The sequence below is a fragment of the Neolamprologus brichardi genome, chromosome 9 (assembly GCF_056152115.1).
Source record: "Neolamprologus brichardi isolate AB-2024 chromosome 9, ASM5615211v1, whole genome shotgun sequence".
Classification (NCBI taxonomy): Eukaryota; Metazoa; Chordata; class Actinopteri; order Cichliformes; family Cichlidae; genus Neolamprologus; species Neolamprologus brichardi.
The window spans coordinates 25,887,148-25,905,093 of record NC_142112.1 but is presented as its reverse complement, the minus strand read 5'-3'; the positions used below and the strand labels follow the sequence as shown (position 1 = coordinate 25,905,093).

Sequence of the window (17,946 nt, the reverse complement as noted above, 5' to 3'; positions counted from 1 at the left end):
CTAATTAATGGGAAGCTGTGGTGCATGACCACGTGCTGATTCACATCATTAAATCACAGCTAATCACAGCGGCATCCCTTACACATACTCTCACGTGGCAGCATAGATGATTGCACACATATGAGTGCACACTCGCGGAGGAAGTAGCTCAGATTGAAACTGCAGGATTCATCTCCAGAGATCTTCTTAGACTTTCATTTAGTGAGTTTAGCAAACAAGACGCATGGATTTATCTTCCAAGCTGAAAGAAGGTGACAACACGGGTCATTTATATTCTAGGCCTTGCATCTACACACTCCCTCCTGACCCCCGGAGCCTCGGCATCTTTCAGAGGTCTACACCATCCATTGAATTATGGGGCTGATAGGGGCTCTGTGGCGTGGGTTGCCTAGCAACTTGTATTGAGTGAGGCAGGAGGCCTGCTGATAGGGAGATTACTGGGGTTCCCGATAAAGTCCTTCCTGCCATGAACGCCGGCTTATCGTGGTGCTGTCGGAGGAAAAAATGTCAGCTATTAGCTCCCCAAAAACAGGAAATCAGAGGTATGAGGCACAGAAGGTGCCTCACATAAATATAACATTTCACCTGGGCAGCTTTACATCATCAAAGTCACAAAAAAGGGGCTGTAAAATTGTGTGTGTGCGTTTGTTTCTCACTTTAAGCTGTAAAAAGAAAAAACACTCATGAACCTGTTTTCACCATTTTCCTCTCTGTAGATGGAGTGTTTGGAAGGTGCCAAGAACTGGCCGGTGCAGACCTGCACACGTACGATATTTCTTCGTCTGCTCTGCAACGTCTCAGGATCCTCCTCCAGAAACTGGCTCACAGAGGTACAAACAGCCTGTCCATCTTTGTCCAACTTTCTTTTTGTCTCTTCGGCATCAGTCGCAGCAAATGCCTGTCAACTGCCATGGTGCAACGCAAGCCAAATAAGCCAAGCTGTCTCTTTGGCTAGGCGCAGCGCACCACCAGAGAGCTAGAACAGGTCATTTGACTCATATCAGGCTATTGTTGTGCCCCCATCGCCTAACTCTGGCAGCCAATCAGACCAGCACGTATGCCGCTCAGACATTTAAAGCTAATTTTGTAGATGCGAGGATGTGAGGTGTGCAGTGTAATCACTTCAGACAGTGTGTACTGCTCACTCACTGGCAGCTGGCAGTGATTTTTTTTATATATATATTTTTTTTCATGGCTATACATCTTCAGAGATATATTACATAAGAACTAACTATATGTGCATCTAATTTAGATGGAAATCAGTAGGAATTCCAAATATCTGTTTCATGTCTCCTAACATGGAGACATGCCGGCATTCCTTTGGATTTTGTATAATCAGTGCATCTAATGTGGGAAAATTGATATTCATGTCTTATACTACTTGTGGAGAACAAAGTCTTCTCTTGCTGATACAGTGTGAATGCCAGCGCTAATTAGGAAGCATGAATCAGAGGGGAAAAAATAGCTTAAATTCTGTGTACAATGGAAAATATGAAGCAAACGATAGTATTTCATTTCATGGGCCTGTGATTTAATAATTTAATAGCATGTTTCCTGGAAGCAAATATGTAATTTGATACTCATTATAAGTATAAATGTAGACACAACATGTTCAGGCAGTACGTTCCTAATTAATTACATCCAATTAAATGCCTGAGCGTGTGCACAGCAGGTCAGATGAACATGCAAAAAGAGGAAATATGTCTACAATTCAGCATAGACGGGAACGTTCATTATAAACTCGTTAAAATGAATAGGTACCAAGAAAAGACATGTTTGTAACTGCAGCTATGACCCACCAGGGGGCAGTAGACACCTTTAACACAGACCGTGACCGGCCGCTCAGCCCTCCAAGCGTAATTGGCTTTGCAGGCCACTCTGAGCTTAATATCTTTTAACAGGCGTAAACCAGTGTTGAAAATCATTAAGAGTAAGCAGCCGGCCAGAGAAAATCAAAAAAAGAAAGAAAAAAAAAGAGGAAGAAAATGGAGTGATGAATATTAAGCCAGGCGAGACCACACATTTATTCTAATTACTGCTTAGAAATAAACAAATGAGAGCGAGGAGGATGAGAAGAGATCCGGTGTGTAAATGTTTTTTTTCTGCTCTGTTTTAAGAGGTGTTTAACTCTTCAGATGGTTTTCATTATGAGACTTTTTCGGTGACCTTGTATTTTAAGACTCCCGACACCACAAACATGACATCATCACTTTGAAACATGCTCGCCCATTCTGTCTCGTAGAATTACATCCACAGACACGGAGCATTATCTTCGGATGAGTCCACAATGCACTGTTAATGCTCGGTGGCACGTTATTCTTATCAGCTCAACAGCTATTGAAGTGTCATCTTTGAGACATCGGGGACCCTTTTTTGAGGCTAGACGGGGTTATAGAGACCATTGTACTGTAACCCAAATTGAAGAGATGAAGGGGAGGGAAAAAAAAACATCAATGGAATCGATTTACAATCCTCTTTATCTTGCAGGCAGAAATCACACAATCTCTGCTCAATGCACAACACCAATGTCATTCAGATCAATAGAAACTGACCCTTGTACAAAAGGGCTTGGGTTGTCTGGATGTGCTCCCATTGGCAGAGCACATTGTCTGGTATTAAATTTTCACCACAATACCTCTTGAATGCAAGACGCTGTCATCCAGCTGCAAATGACTTTTATATTACACGTCATCTAAAGCTTAGTTAGTATTCACCGTGCACAGCTGCAGTCTTCCTACACATTTCATATAGCTAGACTGCTGTCATACAGCTTTGGGATCATTACAGCTCTGCTAAATATGTGTGCTGCTGTAGCCTTGGATTGTGTGACTATACACACAGGAGCTAATTCAGTTACTGCAGCGATTTGAATTTGATGTTCAATATATTCAAATGATGAAGTATTTAATTGACCGTTCTCTAAAGCCCTCACTGGAACAGCAATTTTCCAATCACAGCAGTGCTTTCCCTACTTTGTGGAGGGCAGTGGGTTCTCCTGTGTTTTTTGTGTCATGTTATATTCTGTCCTCTCCTCTGGTCTCTGTTTCACCGGGTGATGGGAGTGGCTAACAAAGCAGATGAACTGAAGGTAAGGTCACAGAGAGAGTGCAATAAAGTTCTCCCAGTAGAAGTTAAGAGAAATAAATCAGCTGAAAGTGTGCCAAAATTAGGTGCAACGGACAACTTCTAGAACTCAACCCATAAACTTGACCACTATCTCTTTTGTGGTCGTCTGCTTTTGATGCCTGATTTATGCCACTGCAGATGTGTCCTGTCGTTTACGAAGGTATTTGTCTGTGGAGACTCTACAGAGAGGTGTTTTCGACCACTGCAGACAGATAGGCAGTCCAAAACTGCCCATCTATCTGCCCACGCGCTACCATCACTGGACCATAATTTCCCCATTAACCGCTACACTGCTCGCAGTGCTTCTGCCCTCGCCACATATACTGCTTTTGTAATCCACATCTCCTCTGTAACAGCAATGCTGAAATTTTAGTTATATTTTGGAAAGGAGGAAGACGTTGTAGAGAGCCAAATCTGGGCAGTAGAGCAGATGGTGGGTGATGACTGTGTTGCTGTGGCCAGAAAAACTCATGCCTTTTAACTATGCTGTGAGCGGGCGCACAAATGCATCAAAGTTTAGGTCGTTTGTACTCAGATGTTTTAAGATGTCCACATTGCCAGTGTAATGGTGAGGAATCCATTTAATCTGGGAAAAACAACAAGCAATCTCCTGGTTGTGCTCCTTACCTGATGCTTGTTCTTCATGACTTCTGTTTGCTTTCTGTCCTAAGGCCCAGCTATCATCATCTACGATAATCCGTGGCATAAAACATGGGTTAGTTTAACATAAAAGTTGATACAAGTTTGTAGGCCATGGTATTATGAATACACGCACATGTGCAAGTGAGGCCAAAACTGGACCAAGGAGCTAGCTAAAGAACAAAGGAGGAGTTCTCCAAGCAGCACACGACCTTGAAGGGCGGAGAAGGTTTTGCTTTGTTATTAAAGGTGCTGTTACAAAAATTTTGACTGCAACTCATACCTGGGTCTTTTAAACAATCTCTGCCTGAGTCTACCGAAATTCCTGAAGATGCTAGAAGCTTAGTGTCGATAGCGAGCTAGCCCTGGCTAGAGCGAGTGTAGCTCTACTTTTACCTCATTCATTTACAGACATAGCAACCGTAGCTATGGAGGAGGAGGGACTTAGCAAGCAGTTGTGCTCCTAGAAGGTGAGTACAGTTCATACTAGGTCCAGATCAGTATGCTTTCAAGCGCCACAAGTTAAACATCAGAAAGAATTATGTCAGAATGCAAGACTGGTAATATAAAGTTGATGGAGCATATCAAACTGCAGTAACCTAAAGTTGATTGATTTCGCGACCCTCTGTAGAGCAGCACATAGTCTCATACAGACAAGTCAAATAAGATGATGCACTGTGACAGTTGCATTAGTTCTATTGACAGGAATCATCGGTCAGGGAGACTCAGTGACCATAAACTGACATCGTGTCCCTCCAGCGGTATGGAAACAACAGGTTACTCGTAGTCCTGCTTCGGATCCTGCGCAAACCTGCTTTCCTTGACAAACAAGCAACTAAAACTGCTGTTGTTGTTCACCATGTTCCACTCTGTCTGTTCCTTCACAGCCTAGCTAGATAGCAGCGGGGAGAAAAGATACACTTACAGGCTAATGTGCTGCGTGAAAACTGGAGTTGTTATAAGGAAAACACGGGGGATCTACTCAATCATTCAGTGTGACTCTGGCTACTTTCTGCTGCAGACTTTGACTCAGAGCAAATTATTTGCTTCAGTTTAACTAAACGTCTTTGCACTCTTGTACTGTAGATGTTCTATGCACCATATAAACATATATTAGCATTTAACTGGGACGAGAATAGCTAAATCTTGGTGGGGCTGGAGCTTTTACGCTTTCAGTAAATTTTATTTATTGAGGTGTGAGAGTACTGAGTTCTGAGTACTAACATGAACCCCACAGCAAATGCAGCAGTATGTTACAAATGGCACTCATACAGCATGTGCATTCATATAACAGAGCCTACATTGATTTAATGCACTTGTCAAATTCAGATTGACACATTTCATTTTGACTAATTAAACAGAACTTGCTGCTAAGTAATTCAAGCTCTTTTCCATGAATGCCTTTAAATCAGTTAGTGCAAAGAAGTGAAGGAAAGAGAAAAATCTGCATTTCAAAAAAAGAAAAAACACCACATGAAACAACAAGTCATGTAGACGGGATCCCATCTAATAGGCTTTGAATATTTAGGAGCCCCCCACACACTCCCTCTCCCTCTGTCACACAGAAAACAGACAGGAGGCCAACAGAAATATCTTGCTTGTTTGAAAGCTGTTGCACTAATGGCAAGGCGTTAATTAACTGAGGCATTTGCCTGAGACGGGATGCTATCCTTAACAGGCGAAAAGCGGCAGCACTTGATGATGGAACCTGCTCTTTCTCTGGACTTGCAGATGAATTTGCATGACATTTAGCTCCTCAGTGCCAGGATAATCAGCGGAGAGGTTGATTGAGAGGAGCCCAACCGTAAAGGCCCCACCACTTTTCTCCCTGACTTTTTTTCTTTTATAAAATGGCTCATTTTGATTCTGTAATTTGCGCCGGCATACTTTTTTCCTCAAGTGGGGCCCATCGCACGCAGACAAAACATTGGTATGTATGGAAATGAACGCATTCCCCAGGAGACAGAGGGGATAGAGGTGTCACAGTCGATGAAGCCGGCCTCATCCTGTTGCGGCGCCATTGCGCATTTACCACTTGAACCTATTTAACCTGCTACAGTAAACTGCAGGTGCCATATGGATCCTTTAGGGCTGAAGCCAGGCCCGATCCTCCCATCGCCCGCTGATGATGGCATAAATGATGATCACCACTGTAATATATAGCAAGTATACACCACACTGCGTAAGCCACGGGTAGTTAACTGTCATTGTTGTACGGATGGATGGCTGAGCTGCGTTCCAGAACAGTGACAACATACGCTGCTTTGTGCTCCATTCACTGCTGCCAAGAATGACTAGAGGCATCTGTAGCTACTCTGCATTGCTCAGATCCTCATCTGGTGCTTATGAATATCTATGAGAATATCCAGCGTGTATGGGTGAGAAACCCGGCTAATGAAGACATTCTGCAGTGTTGAAACGCTCATTCCTTCACAGATTTCTACTTCACAGTCTGTTTCCTTATTAAACCCAAGAGCAGCATTGGATTCTTTAGGTAGACACCTCTTTAGAGTCTGGTAAAAAAAAAGTTAGCTGTGTGGCAGCAATTAATTGATTCTCATTGTAAAACACTCTTACTCTGCAATTGCCGTGTCATCTGTGTGTTCTTGTTTTTAAAATATATGGTTGGTGTTTCGTCGCTCTCCGCCAGTGGAATCCTGTGTCTCTTGGCTCATTGGGAATGGGGCCATGTTTTGGGTATCTTTTTTGCTTGGGTAGCTCCATCTGGTCTTGGCACCACTGTGCTTTGCCCCTGCCCAGGAGTTCTGCATCCCAACTATGTGTTGGCAATTAGCAAGGATGTTGGCACGGCGTCAGGCCACTGTGTGACATTCTCCCCGGGCTTGTTGATGGGCTGTGCTGTGCGCGCATATGTGTGTGTGCGTGTCCGTACATGTATGCGCAGACATGTGTCCCTACATGTGTGCACGTGCAGTCATGTCTTCAGTTTAGCTTGTCATAATTTTGGACTTCCTCTGTTCTTTCATCCTTTATCCTTGCTGTTTTGTACCATAATGTTTACTCTGCAATGCTGAGAGAACTACAGTATAACACTTTCTCTGAAGTCTTGTGCAGTTGAACAGTTCTCCGTGCTGAACAGCAGAATAGTGTAAGCAACAATATAATAAAACAATCATATTTTAATATCACTTATTTTTCGTTTTTCTTTTTTTTTTCTACAGGTTTGACATGGCAGGATGACATCACTCAGCAGGTCATCTCCAGAGAGCTCTCCAAATTGAAGAACATCCCCCTCCACCATCAAGCCACCCCTCCAAGCCTCCTGACCACCTACAGCAGCTCCAGAGACAGGAAACTGAGGCCTGGACAGGATGAGTTGACTAGAAACCTTCATAAGTACCTGACGGGACTGGGCTTCCTGCCGCGGGCTGAAATAGATGGACAACCTGGAGTCCAACATGAGGTGGCCAATGTTCAAGTGAGAATCCAGCACTGAGTAAATGTGTAGGAGCCGCTGGGCATCTAAGTGAAATGAACAGTAACAAACACATAAAAATGACCCAAAAAAGCAGAAGGGCTGAAAAAAGGCTTGTGGTAGGATAATGTTAAAGTTAATTCTAACATTTTGCAAAACCTTACATGACGGGTTGATAACGTATGGTGGGAAAGGCATTTAAGAAGCAACTGGATCTAAATGATTGAAAAATGATGAAGAAGGAAGTAGTGTCAGGACTAAAGGTCAGGTTGTCTGCCATTTAATGTGTTTCAAGCTAGTCCTTCAACTTTATGGCAGGGACATACTAAACTGAAATATGCTTTAATGGCTCATGTAAAAGTAGGTGCAACATTAAGGTTAAGATTAGGTCCAAGTAAACATAAAGCGTCACATTTTCTTGGCTAAATTATAGAAGGGCCTCTTCCCACTTCTTTTGACAAAGTGTCAGTATTCTCCTTCTGCTGGGGTCGCCCTCTTGTCTTTACTTTGCCTTTGTTTCTTGCTTTATGTCTTCGCTTCCTCTCCCACTGAGCTGGGAGCCTTTTTATACAAAGATCTTCCATCACCTCTTTACATTATTCAGTCCTTATATTTAGGGTGGAACCCCGGCTTTGTGTGAAATGTGCTCCGCATCCTTCATAGCCGAGCTGCTTCCTGCTGCTGTGTCAGTGCAGCCATAATGCAAAGTTGAAGAGTTCAGGACCTTCCTTATTGATGAAATGAGCTCCTTTGTTGTGTGGTGTGATGGAAAAAGGCAAACATGGTTAGCATGAATGGCAGAGCAGCCCCCATCTTGCTGTGCTAATGCCATTATAACCTCTCAGTATGGCTGGGTTGGAAAGACTGACATTTTCTCTATATACATTTGAAGGACGGAAAATGGCAAGGGAGATAGCTAGTATTAGTGCAACAGCAACATGGATAATGATGCTGTTCAGTGGAATGGATATACTGTATGCTGAATTGAAGCGTGGGCTCTTATGATTCACACGAGAGGAATTATTTTTCTTCCTCTCTTAGAGCACAATCGCACATTTTGGTGCCAATATTAATAACAGCTACAATACCAAATGGTTAAAATGCCTCTAAATGTCTTTGTATCATTTTAATGTAAATACATTATTCATCATGTGTCAAATATATACTCATATGACGAAGTTTTAAATCAGATGACTCAGTTTTCTCTCTCTCTTTAGATAAGGCATTGCTGCTACCTCTCAGATAGAGGGGGTATATTTTTTAAAGTTTGTTGTGTGCTGTGGAAATGCATGAAATTACTCTTTGAGTGACACTATCTCATCTATGATTTCCATAATGCAATTTCCAAGAGCAGTTGTCTTTGATCTGGATTCCCCATTCATATCCTGTTCTGTCTCGTCGAGCTAAGGTTGCTTTTCTTTTTATACTGAAGCCTGTCACAACAATGCTGACCCAGTACAACCCATTTTAATGTTGTCACAAAGAAAAAAATACTAGGTTATACTTATCAAATGACTGATATGTCGCAACAAACTCTACAGCCATGCTAGCAGTTTCACAAGCTTGTATTTAAGCATGCTAACAGTGATAGCATAGTGACATGGCTTCAAATCATCATACTCTATACATTAAGGGCTAAAGCTAATAATACTTTTAGCAAGATGAAAAGATTTATAATTCTTTATGTCCAAGCACTATTTTAACACCCAGTGTGTAGGTTAGCTAGTACGAAGATAATGCTAGTTAAGCTAACACATAACTAGCATTAAAAAGACACTTTTCTAATTACAGCCCTACAGAAATATTGCTTAAAGCTTGTTATTATCTTAAAAATTACCTTAAAAACCTACATGGTCTTAGCTTTAGCTTAACTTTGAGAAATATATAACCCTACAGCTGACATTTGGAAGTTATAGACCTGCAGGTAGGCTATCCAGTTTAGTCTCCTTAAAGTTTTTAGTTTGAAAAACTTTTTCAGCTTGTACAATAAATAATTCTGGATAATTTACCCTGTTAGCGCCTCTCAGCACACGGATGCTTTTAGGTATTTGACACAGCTGACAAAGAGGCACCTTCACATAAGGCATTAATTATTTTCCCTTCCACTGTGGGGTGGCTGTGGCTCAGGTGGTAGACTTTAAGTTTTTTGGTTTTTTGAACAAAACTTTTTGCACAAAATGGATGGATGAATGTTAAGGAATGACAGCTATTTTTACACACAGTCCCACAATTTCAGGCGCTAAAAATTCAGTTGAGAAGCAGTTTCACAGCGAGGAACAGAGGCAAAACTACAAAAATAGTGTCTTTGCCTAACCAATTATGGACCCAATAGTACATATCCATTCATTGTTGCTTGCATGTAGGGTTTGGGTGCAATGTTAATAGCACCCAAACCCTACTCCTGAGCCTAAGCCTACTCTTAGAAGGACCAGGGTGGATCTGGTGGATGATATTACTTAGAGGTTAGTTTTCTTCACTCTGTCATAGTTACAACTTACTAACAGGCCGATCCATTATAGCTAGCTTGGTGAAAATGTGTGACATATTGACAATTGTCTAAATGTGGTATACTGAGTATATTGTGTTGTGTGTAGAAAGAAGACATCAAATCTGATGACCGTTCAGCGCCCAGCCAGCCAAAGCCCAAGCAGGGCTGGAAGGAGACCACAATCTATAGTCTTCAGAAAGGAGCCGGCCAGCCTCCAATCACCAAAGTCGTTACACAGAGTGGAGAGGGCAGGCATCCCAAGCTCAGTAAAGCTTACTCCAACCAGAACCCAGGAAAGAGCACGCTGCTTTCCAGCCATATGGAACGGCTTCTTTCCGGGGCACCAGGCACTCAGCAGGGCAGTCCAGGTGGCGAGGCGATGTGGCCCAAAGGAAAGCTCCACTACCTCAGCTACGTGCGACCAGCTTTAAACGACCACACAGAGCCACAGACTCAGGTTGCTTTTGGCTCCAAAGCCCAAAAGCCTAATCTAGACCAACTGCTATTCAAGGCTGACTCGAACAGACTCACTGCAAAACAGCCTCTTAGGGCCATGGATGGTACGCTCAATTATAGTTGCTTTTTTCTCCTCTACATTTTCAGGAAAATTTAGCATTTTGGTGCTTTTTTTTAAAATGCATTTATAAATGCTCTATCAACCCTTCTTTTCCTGTCCAGAGCGATTCATCCAGAATCTGGTAAACCAACTGGGGAGGCACAGCATCAACATGGATGCTTTGATGGGCAAAGATTTGGACCAGCTGGCTGAAGTCATCACAGGAGCTCTGCGGGAGGTGGATGTGGAGCGCCCTGCGCTTGAAGCTCAGCCAGGACCAGGAGCCACTGACTCCAGGGGGAACATGGAGGGTAACAGGGAGCCCCAGGCAGCAATGCATTTGAATCAGGACCAGGACCTGAAATCAGATAAAGAGCAGGATCTAAACCAGAAAAACACACTGAGAATGAAACAGCAAGGTCCGTATGTCTACTGGCGAAAGAGAGAATAAAAGCTTGCAGCGTTCATGGTAGTGATGAGCATATCAATGTAAGAGAGAATAAGACATTGTAAGCTGAAGATGCTTTAGTAAGGCTTTGTTTATGTAATTTCTGTTCAAAGTGCTGCCAGAGGTATTTTTGAGTCTTTCATTTTGAGTCATAACTGTTTTTCGTTGCTAAATACAAAAGAGTACTTCAGTTTTCACACAATCTGCTCACATATATTGTGTTTGTTTCCAGGCCAGAAAATAGACGGCGCAGACAAAGAGCCCGTTGACAAGGTGAATGTAAAATTAATCTGCCCAACCAACAAATTGGTTTCTCAGGGAGTGAGACATGTCCAAACTTGCTTTTTATTTTCTTTTGAACACTTTTCAAACGGGGATGATTTGAAAGTTGTGCAGACTACCATTTACTTTGGCATTATTAGAACTTGAAAGTAAATTTGCAACTGCAGAAACGTAGAAAATTCCTTGATTGTTGTCTGACCCCAGCATTTTCGCTGGATGGAACGTTTTGATATCAGAATTATTTTGCACAATGTCACAAAACTCTTGTTTAACAATGGTAAATGAGTAAATCTACTAAGCAGCCTTTAAAATTGGTAAAATAAAAAGATGTTATTAGACCTTGGACTGGCAGTAGACTGAGAAATGCTGGTGAATGCAGAACAAATTCATATCTTTTCAGTTGCTGATAACAGAGTTTCTCTTGATTAATTCTCTTTTGTAAGGAGACAAAAGTAATGTGTAGGTAGACCTAAAAAGAAAATGTCTCCACTATTCTAAAGAGAATTCATTCTTGATTCACAACAGCATACCGCCTTCTTCTCCAAGCTGCTGGACTACCTCAACATGGAGCCCTTTGGTAACACTCCAGGGGTCAACAGTGGGCAACCAGCCCCGCTCCAGAAAATGGTAGGACTGGAGACCGTGCATAGCCGCACAACGCAAGACCAAGTTCCCGTCCCCCACCGCTGGGAGGAGAAGACCATGACAGCACCTGCGAAGGAAGGGTCCATTTTGCGGTTGACCGGTGGGGCAGAGAACCCTGACGTTCAGGTCGATTCTGACATTGACAAGTGGATGCAGAGGATTCAAGGCCCAGAAGGAAGGAAGCAGCTGGAGGAGCCACAAAAGAAGGACATGAAAGTCAAAACCCAGCTGGTCCATGTGGGAGTGAAGGAGTTTTCCAGCAGGGGGAAGGACAGACACTTTGGCTACATCATCACCGGCACAGAGTAAGTATGATTCAAACATATGATGTTTATACATATATAAGAAATTACTACCTCTCGTATTTTCCTAAACTTGACAAAAGGTTTTTGGTGAAATGAAATCCAAACTAAACCCTAAGCCTTCTGAAGATCACAGTAATGCTGTACCTTGATTTGTGGGTAAAGAGTTGACCAGAAAAACCTGTTTGTCTAAATTAGGATTTATGGATGAGTGGATCCATGTTTTACTGAGCCAGATGCCCTGATAAGAGCCACCAGGTCACTGAACACCTTAGATGTGATTATTTAGACAGATAGTTGAGTTTATAATGTTAAAGCAAATGTAATTTCCTTAACAACATGACTGCGACCTTATCTTATCAACTTCCTATTCATATTTTTAGTTGCTCAATTACATATCACTAAATTAAGATTTCTTGATACAGAGATGCTGCTTGGGAGCCAGATATCACCCTAATGACTAATAACTGAATCTGCTTTTGCAACAAAGTGCACATTTTTAATGTCTTGATGCATGCTCAATCATCCAGGTAAGGAAATCCCAAAAGGTTTCTCCCACTTTTTGGAACAATTTTAATCTTTCTCAAATTTTAGGTTGGAATAGTTGACATCTCTAAAACAAAGAGAACCAAACTAGTGCTGTTTTCTTGAATGGGATGTTACATGTAAGACCGGAGCTTTTTAAATCCTGCTGTGATGGACTGCAAATGCTGAGAAAATCTTTTCTGCGTACGTCATTTAAGCATAAACTAAAGAGAAGTGGGCCAAGAACAAAGCCCAGTGGGATTCCTGTTTTAGATAAATGATCATCATTCACACACACTGATCATGGTTGTGAAACTCACACATGTGGAAAAGTCCATTTGATGCTTCTAAACAAAAATAATGATATAAATAATAACAATTAAGATTGTATAGAAAATGAAGGATTCTTATCTAGAAAACATGTAGGCTGGATGTGACTGATGAAATTTGAGTGCACGGATTACTTTTACTTTACAGTAATATGAAATTCAATAGTTTTTAGTACCACCTTTAGCAATTCAATTCAATTCAATTTTATTTATATAGCGCCAAATCACAACAAAAGTCGCCTCAAGGCGAGCAGTGCTCGCTTTCACCATGGAGGAATTTTCGCCAACTCTTCTTTACAGAGCTCTCTTAATAACCCACCACAGTAATTCAATCAGGCTGAGGGTTGCAGTTTTGACCATTGTAACACCTTCATTCTTCTCTTTTTTAGCCATTCTGTTGTAGATTTGCTGCTGTGCTTGGGCTGAGGTTTAATTGTGGATCAGGTGGCCTCACATTTGACTCAAGAATATTTTGTCATACAAAGTTCATGGTCAACTCACTCACTAAGAGGTGCCCAGCTGCTGTGGCTGCAAAACAAGCCCAAATCAATACCCTTCAGCCACTGCTTGACATCTGATATGCTGTGTTTGGTTTCGTCAAACATGGTGCTGTGTATTACAGTCAAACATTTCCACTGTGGGTCTGTCCAGAGGACATTGTTCCAGAAGTCTTGGTTTGTTCAGATGCAACTTTTCAAACTTAAGCCATGCTGCCATGTTCTTTTTAGATGATTTCTCTTGGTATCCCTTCCAAACAGGCTATACTTGTTCAGTCTTTATTAATTGTTCAGTTTTAATTCTTTTTTTTTCTAATGTTAGGGTAAGCACCAGTGCCTCATGCTACTCCACATTACTATATATATAATCTGACTAGCCATAAAAAACTAGAAGCCTTTATTAGAATTTAAATTAAATTGTGTTCTAATGCATGATGTGTTTTGTATTTTGTGGTGTTTTTATACTGACCTAGAGACAAATGTCATGGGATGAGACACTGGATGTTGCAGTTTGCATCTCCACAAAAATAAATTGCAGTATAGGATAGAAAACATTGAGCTGTAGTATGTAAAGGGATGACATGATTGTCCCTGACAATGAAGTGCAATGCAGACCCATAAATTTCAGAAATACTCTGTATGTCAGTAATGTCGGTTGCCTAAGCGATCATCAATAACATTTGTGTTTAACATCAGCAACAGCACGAGAGCCTGTCTTATTCCTCATTGGGCTCGTATAATTATAACTTTACAGCTGCCTCCATTTACTGGTGATACAGTGACGCACTTCTTTCAAGACAGACTTGTTTTACAGATCTTGATACTCAGCAAATGTCTTCTTTGTTAGCTTACCTTAAACTGCATGCATCCTCTATCAAAACCACCCACATGTGAACTTCTCTATGCTACAGGATACTGTAGTTTGAAATCCTTTTTGTGTGTTGTACCTGATTAGAAAAGCAGGGCTGATAAATCCCTCAGTGTGTAGGTATTACTGTGTTGTATTACAGCTTTAATGATGATACTTTGTCAGCAAAGGCAGCCAAGTTCTCTCTCCTTCTCTCTTACCTCTCAAGCTCAGCAAAGATAAGTTCCTATCGACTCTGTCTTCGCCCCTGGCCCTTTCTCAAATCCCTTTATAGCGTTATCAAGTCCAGTGTCAGAGGGTTGTCCTTCACCTGTTCAACACACGTACTCTCATAAAGGTCCACTGGGTACAGTCTTTGTCACCTTATTGCCACACAAATAGGAATAGCAGATTAAGACGTCAACACACAATTTAGTAGGTGAGTGTGTGCCAGGGGAAAGAAACAGGTCACCTTCTGAGTGAAATGTCTGCCCCTCCTCCTTCTTGTCTATCCTCAGCCCACCTAGTGCATGCCTATAGTTGGCCTGTACAGGTGTCTGTGCTTTTGCTGCAGACCTCATGATTGCACAGTTGTTATCCCCGGCTTCTTTGCACCCTGCAGTGACGCTACGCAAACCTGCTTATCTGACAGCTCCTGACATTGTGGCGGTGGTAGTGGGGGGTTTGGGGAATAGCAAGAGGATGGGATGGTGAATGTGGAGGGGGAAATGGAAAGGTATGGATAGAAGAGAAGGAGACAGAGAGAAACCCAAGGGGAAAAGTGCTAGCATCAACAACCAAGTCACTCCTGTTGCTAGAATTACCACAGAGGGATGCAGACGTGTCTGGAATTGCTTGGTTGAATCTTTAACTTTCAAAACCCCTCGAAAAGTGTAGGGGGAAAAAAAAGAAAGAACCTCCCACTCTCTCAAAGGTGGAGTGAATCAGCCGCTCATGCACGGCACACTGTTCTGCTGAAGAAAAGCTTCTGTAATGTGGTGTCAAATGCAGGCTAAACAAAATATGTCAGCATAATTCTGACAAGAGTATGTCCAAAGGAATTTTTTTTTTTTTTTTAAACTTCAAGATGATGCCGAGTATCTTAAAAAAACACAAAAAAACACATAAGTGATATTGCACTCAATATCCAGTGCAGCATGAAATTGTTTCCCAGTTTATTTCACATTTCTCCGCAATGAGGTGGTAACAAAATTTGAACGATGTCTCATTATGATCCATGACTTTTTTTTTTTTGGTCCTGCATGTCACCTTGGAGTTACTCGGCAGTCTCGGTGATTCCAGGTTAAGCTGTCAACAATAAAGTGGCTTTCTGAGTGGGTCTGTGTGGATGCCCTCCTCATTTCTTCATACGACGCGCTGGCCAGCAGATTGCCTTTGTTTGGTCTATTTCCTTGCCGATTTACTCTCCCAGTGAGAGAGCAGCCGTGGACTGAGCTGAGATGAGGCATGGCTTTATCAGACCACCATTACACTTCACCTCCATTCCATTTGCACCTTATTATTCTCATCTCACCGTGAGGGCGCGTGCGTGCCCGGCTGTTTGTGTTCTCTGTGTTATCGTGTTTTACTTTTGAGTGTGCGTGCGCGTCGGTGAGAGAACGCCAATGTAGGCGAAGAAGAAGAAGAAAGATGAGAGAAGGAAAGGGAGAGAAAGGAGCGTCCATATGATACAGCCATTACACCTCATGCAGGTTCCATTTGCACCTTATTGTTTGTCTCATTGCTGGAAAAAAGCAGGTGATTTACCAAGCCTGAAGAGGCAGCTGATCCCTTTTCCCTCGGCACGGTGCTTTGTGTGTTTGTTTGTGTTTGTATGTGTCTGCAAATGCGTGCAGCACATCCATTCAGACGACCGTAGCATTCGCTTGTGTGCAATGACCCAATTGTGGATATGAATTGTGACAGTATCTCCCTAAAAAAATTGCATTTTAATGGCTAAACGGTTGTACGTTGTATGGGTGTGAACCTACAAATTTGACGCCTCTCCGTGTATGTGTGTGTGTGTTTACCCCCAGCTCCCTCACCACTGACCAGGGCACGGACCTGATGGAGCATCTGACCCAGAGATTGAGCCTCCACGCTGCAGACCTCACCCAGCTCTCGTATGTACAGACACAAAAAACATCGCACGTTGTTGCAAATAATGATTTACCGTGCCGTTTACAAACCATACATCGAACAGAGGATAATTGGCCTCATTTGAAATGTTTTGTGCCTTTGAGGATGAGGAAGCAGAATGAAGGTTGTCCAGTTGCTCTGAGCATTGTTTGTGTGAAAATGCTCTGCTACACTGCCACAAACTGTAGGCGTTTGTTGTTTTTTTGACCTTTTGGAGTGTTTGACTTCTCGCGGGGAGCGAAATCAGGCCTAATTACCTCCAGACACATACTGATGTCTCCATTGTATTCAAAACACTGCCTAGCCGCTATTGTCACTGTGCGCCTTGTCAAAAAAAGAGAGCAGTCAAGCCATCAAACGATTTTTCGTTAGAAGCAAAGAGAGGAAGCGAACGAAAGGGAAGCAAGCAGTGAACAGAGAGCTGGAAAACGAGAAAGTAGTCAGCAGGAGGCGGTTAATATATTAATGAGCAGGCGAACTGTCCTTGAACCCAGGCTGTTTTGTGCTTGTACCATGGTTCTGCTGTACACTTGGTGTCAGACCATGTAGGAGGCAGAGGAGACATGTTCGCCTAAGATCTGACAAGCCTTTCAAGACACTCCTGCAGGAGGAGTAAAATCTGGGTGGTTCAGTAACACTCGCAGCATATGAACACCAAAGCCGGTGCACTGCAGCGTGAGGCTGCACTGAAACTGTAGATACAGAGTATTCGGGCTCAGATAATAGTTCCTGAGAGGGTGAAACTATCAGAGCGTTCTGTATCTACTGTTAAGCATCGAAAATGCACACAGGTGCCTTAAAATAAATGTAGCCAAGGAGGCGTTTTGATCTCGATCTTTAAATCCGACCTTTGGGTTTAGGAGGACGAGGAGGACGTAGCATAGTGATGCTGATTTCGTTCATTTTGTTATTATACCTGTCATTTCATATCACTCAGAATCAACTCCTGACACTCAAACACAATTAGAGGGTGTTATTGCTGTGGGCTATTATTCGTTTAGAAAGGGGTGAAAGACCTGAGTGAAAGTTGACTACAGAATAGTACAGCACAGGTACCTGCATTTAAAGTGCTACTTAAGGTGCAATTATTATGCTTTTCTTTATTTCCTGTCATATCTATACCATTACAATAGGAAGTAATCACATTACATGTAGCCACATGCTTTCAGGCTGGTTTAAACATCCAATTTTACACAGTTCTACCTTCATCTTGTCACAGAGATTATTAATAATGCTTAATATGGTTATCTCTGACAGTGAGCGCAGACGTACCTGCTGGTCAGATCTTTGGTTTGTGAGGGGCAGCCAATGAGAAGGAGCCAAAACAGTTTGTTTCAAACAGTCACTAAGCTGACTGCACCAATTAAGGCTCAGTATAAAAATGAATACACATTATTATAAACTGTGATTCATGCACAGCTACTCCAGTAGAGTCCAGGAATAAAAATATGGAGTTGAATATACACAAAATGTAGTATGAATTAGGATTACACTGAGTTTAATCTGTTTACAGAATATAAAGAAGTATACAATATTTACAATATATAATGTTTACAAAAGTTCAACTTACAAAGGGAATAAAAACCTTCTTTGATTAATTTGAAGAAAAAACTATCAGATTGGTTGCTGTGGTAACAACAGGCATAGACATAAGTTCATAAAACTCAGGTTTTCACTATATTTGAAC

The 17,946-nt window shown here is 42.0% G+C and overlaps 1 protein-coding gene across 2 annotated transcripts in view; it reads left to right on the top strand.

Moving 5' to 3' along the window:
• The window catches only part of ptprn2 (protein tyrosine phosphatase receptor type N2), a 148,569-nt gene that overhangs the window by 29,539 nt on the left and 101,084 nt on the right, over positions 1 to 17,946 (top strand). The window contains exons 3-9 of one of the 2 annotated variants that reach the window (XM_035909648.2): positions 717 to 830; positions 6,948 to 7,189; positions 9,796 to 10,249; positions 10,368 to 10,664; positions 10,926 to 10,966; positions 11,501 to 11,925; positions 16,157 to 16,243. In XM_035909648.2, the coding sequence (XP_035765541.2) occupies positions 717 to 830; positions 6,948 to 7,189; positions 9,796 to 10,249; positions 10,368 to 10,664; positions 10,926 to 10,966; positions 11,501 to 11,925; positions 16,157 to 16,243 (1,660 nt within the window). Of the gene's footprint in view, positions 1 to 716; positions 831 to 6,947; positions 7,205 to 9,795; positions 10,250 to 10,367; positions 10,665 to 10,925; positions 10,967 to 11,500; positions 11,926 to 16,156; positions 16,244 to 17,946 lie in introns of both variants that reach the window. The other variant, XM_006795053.3, reaches the window with a different exon arrangement.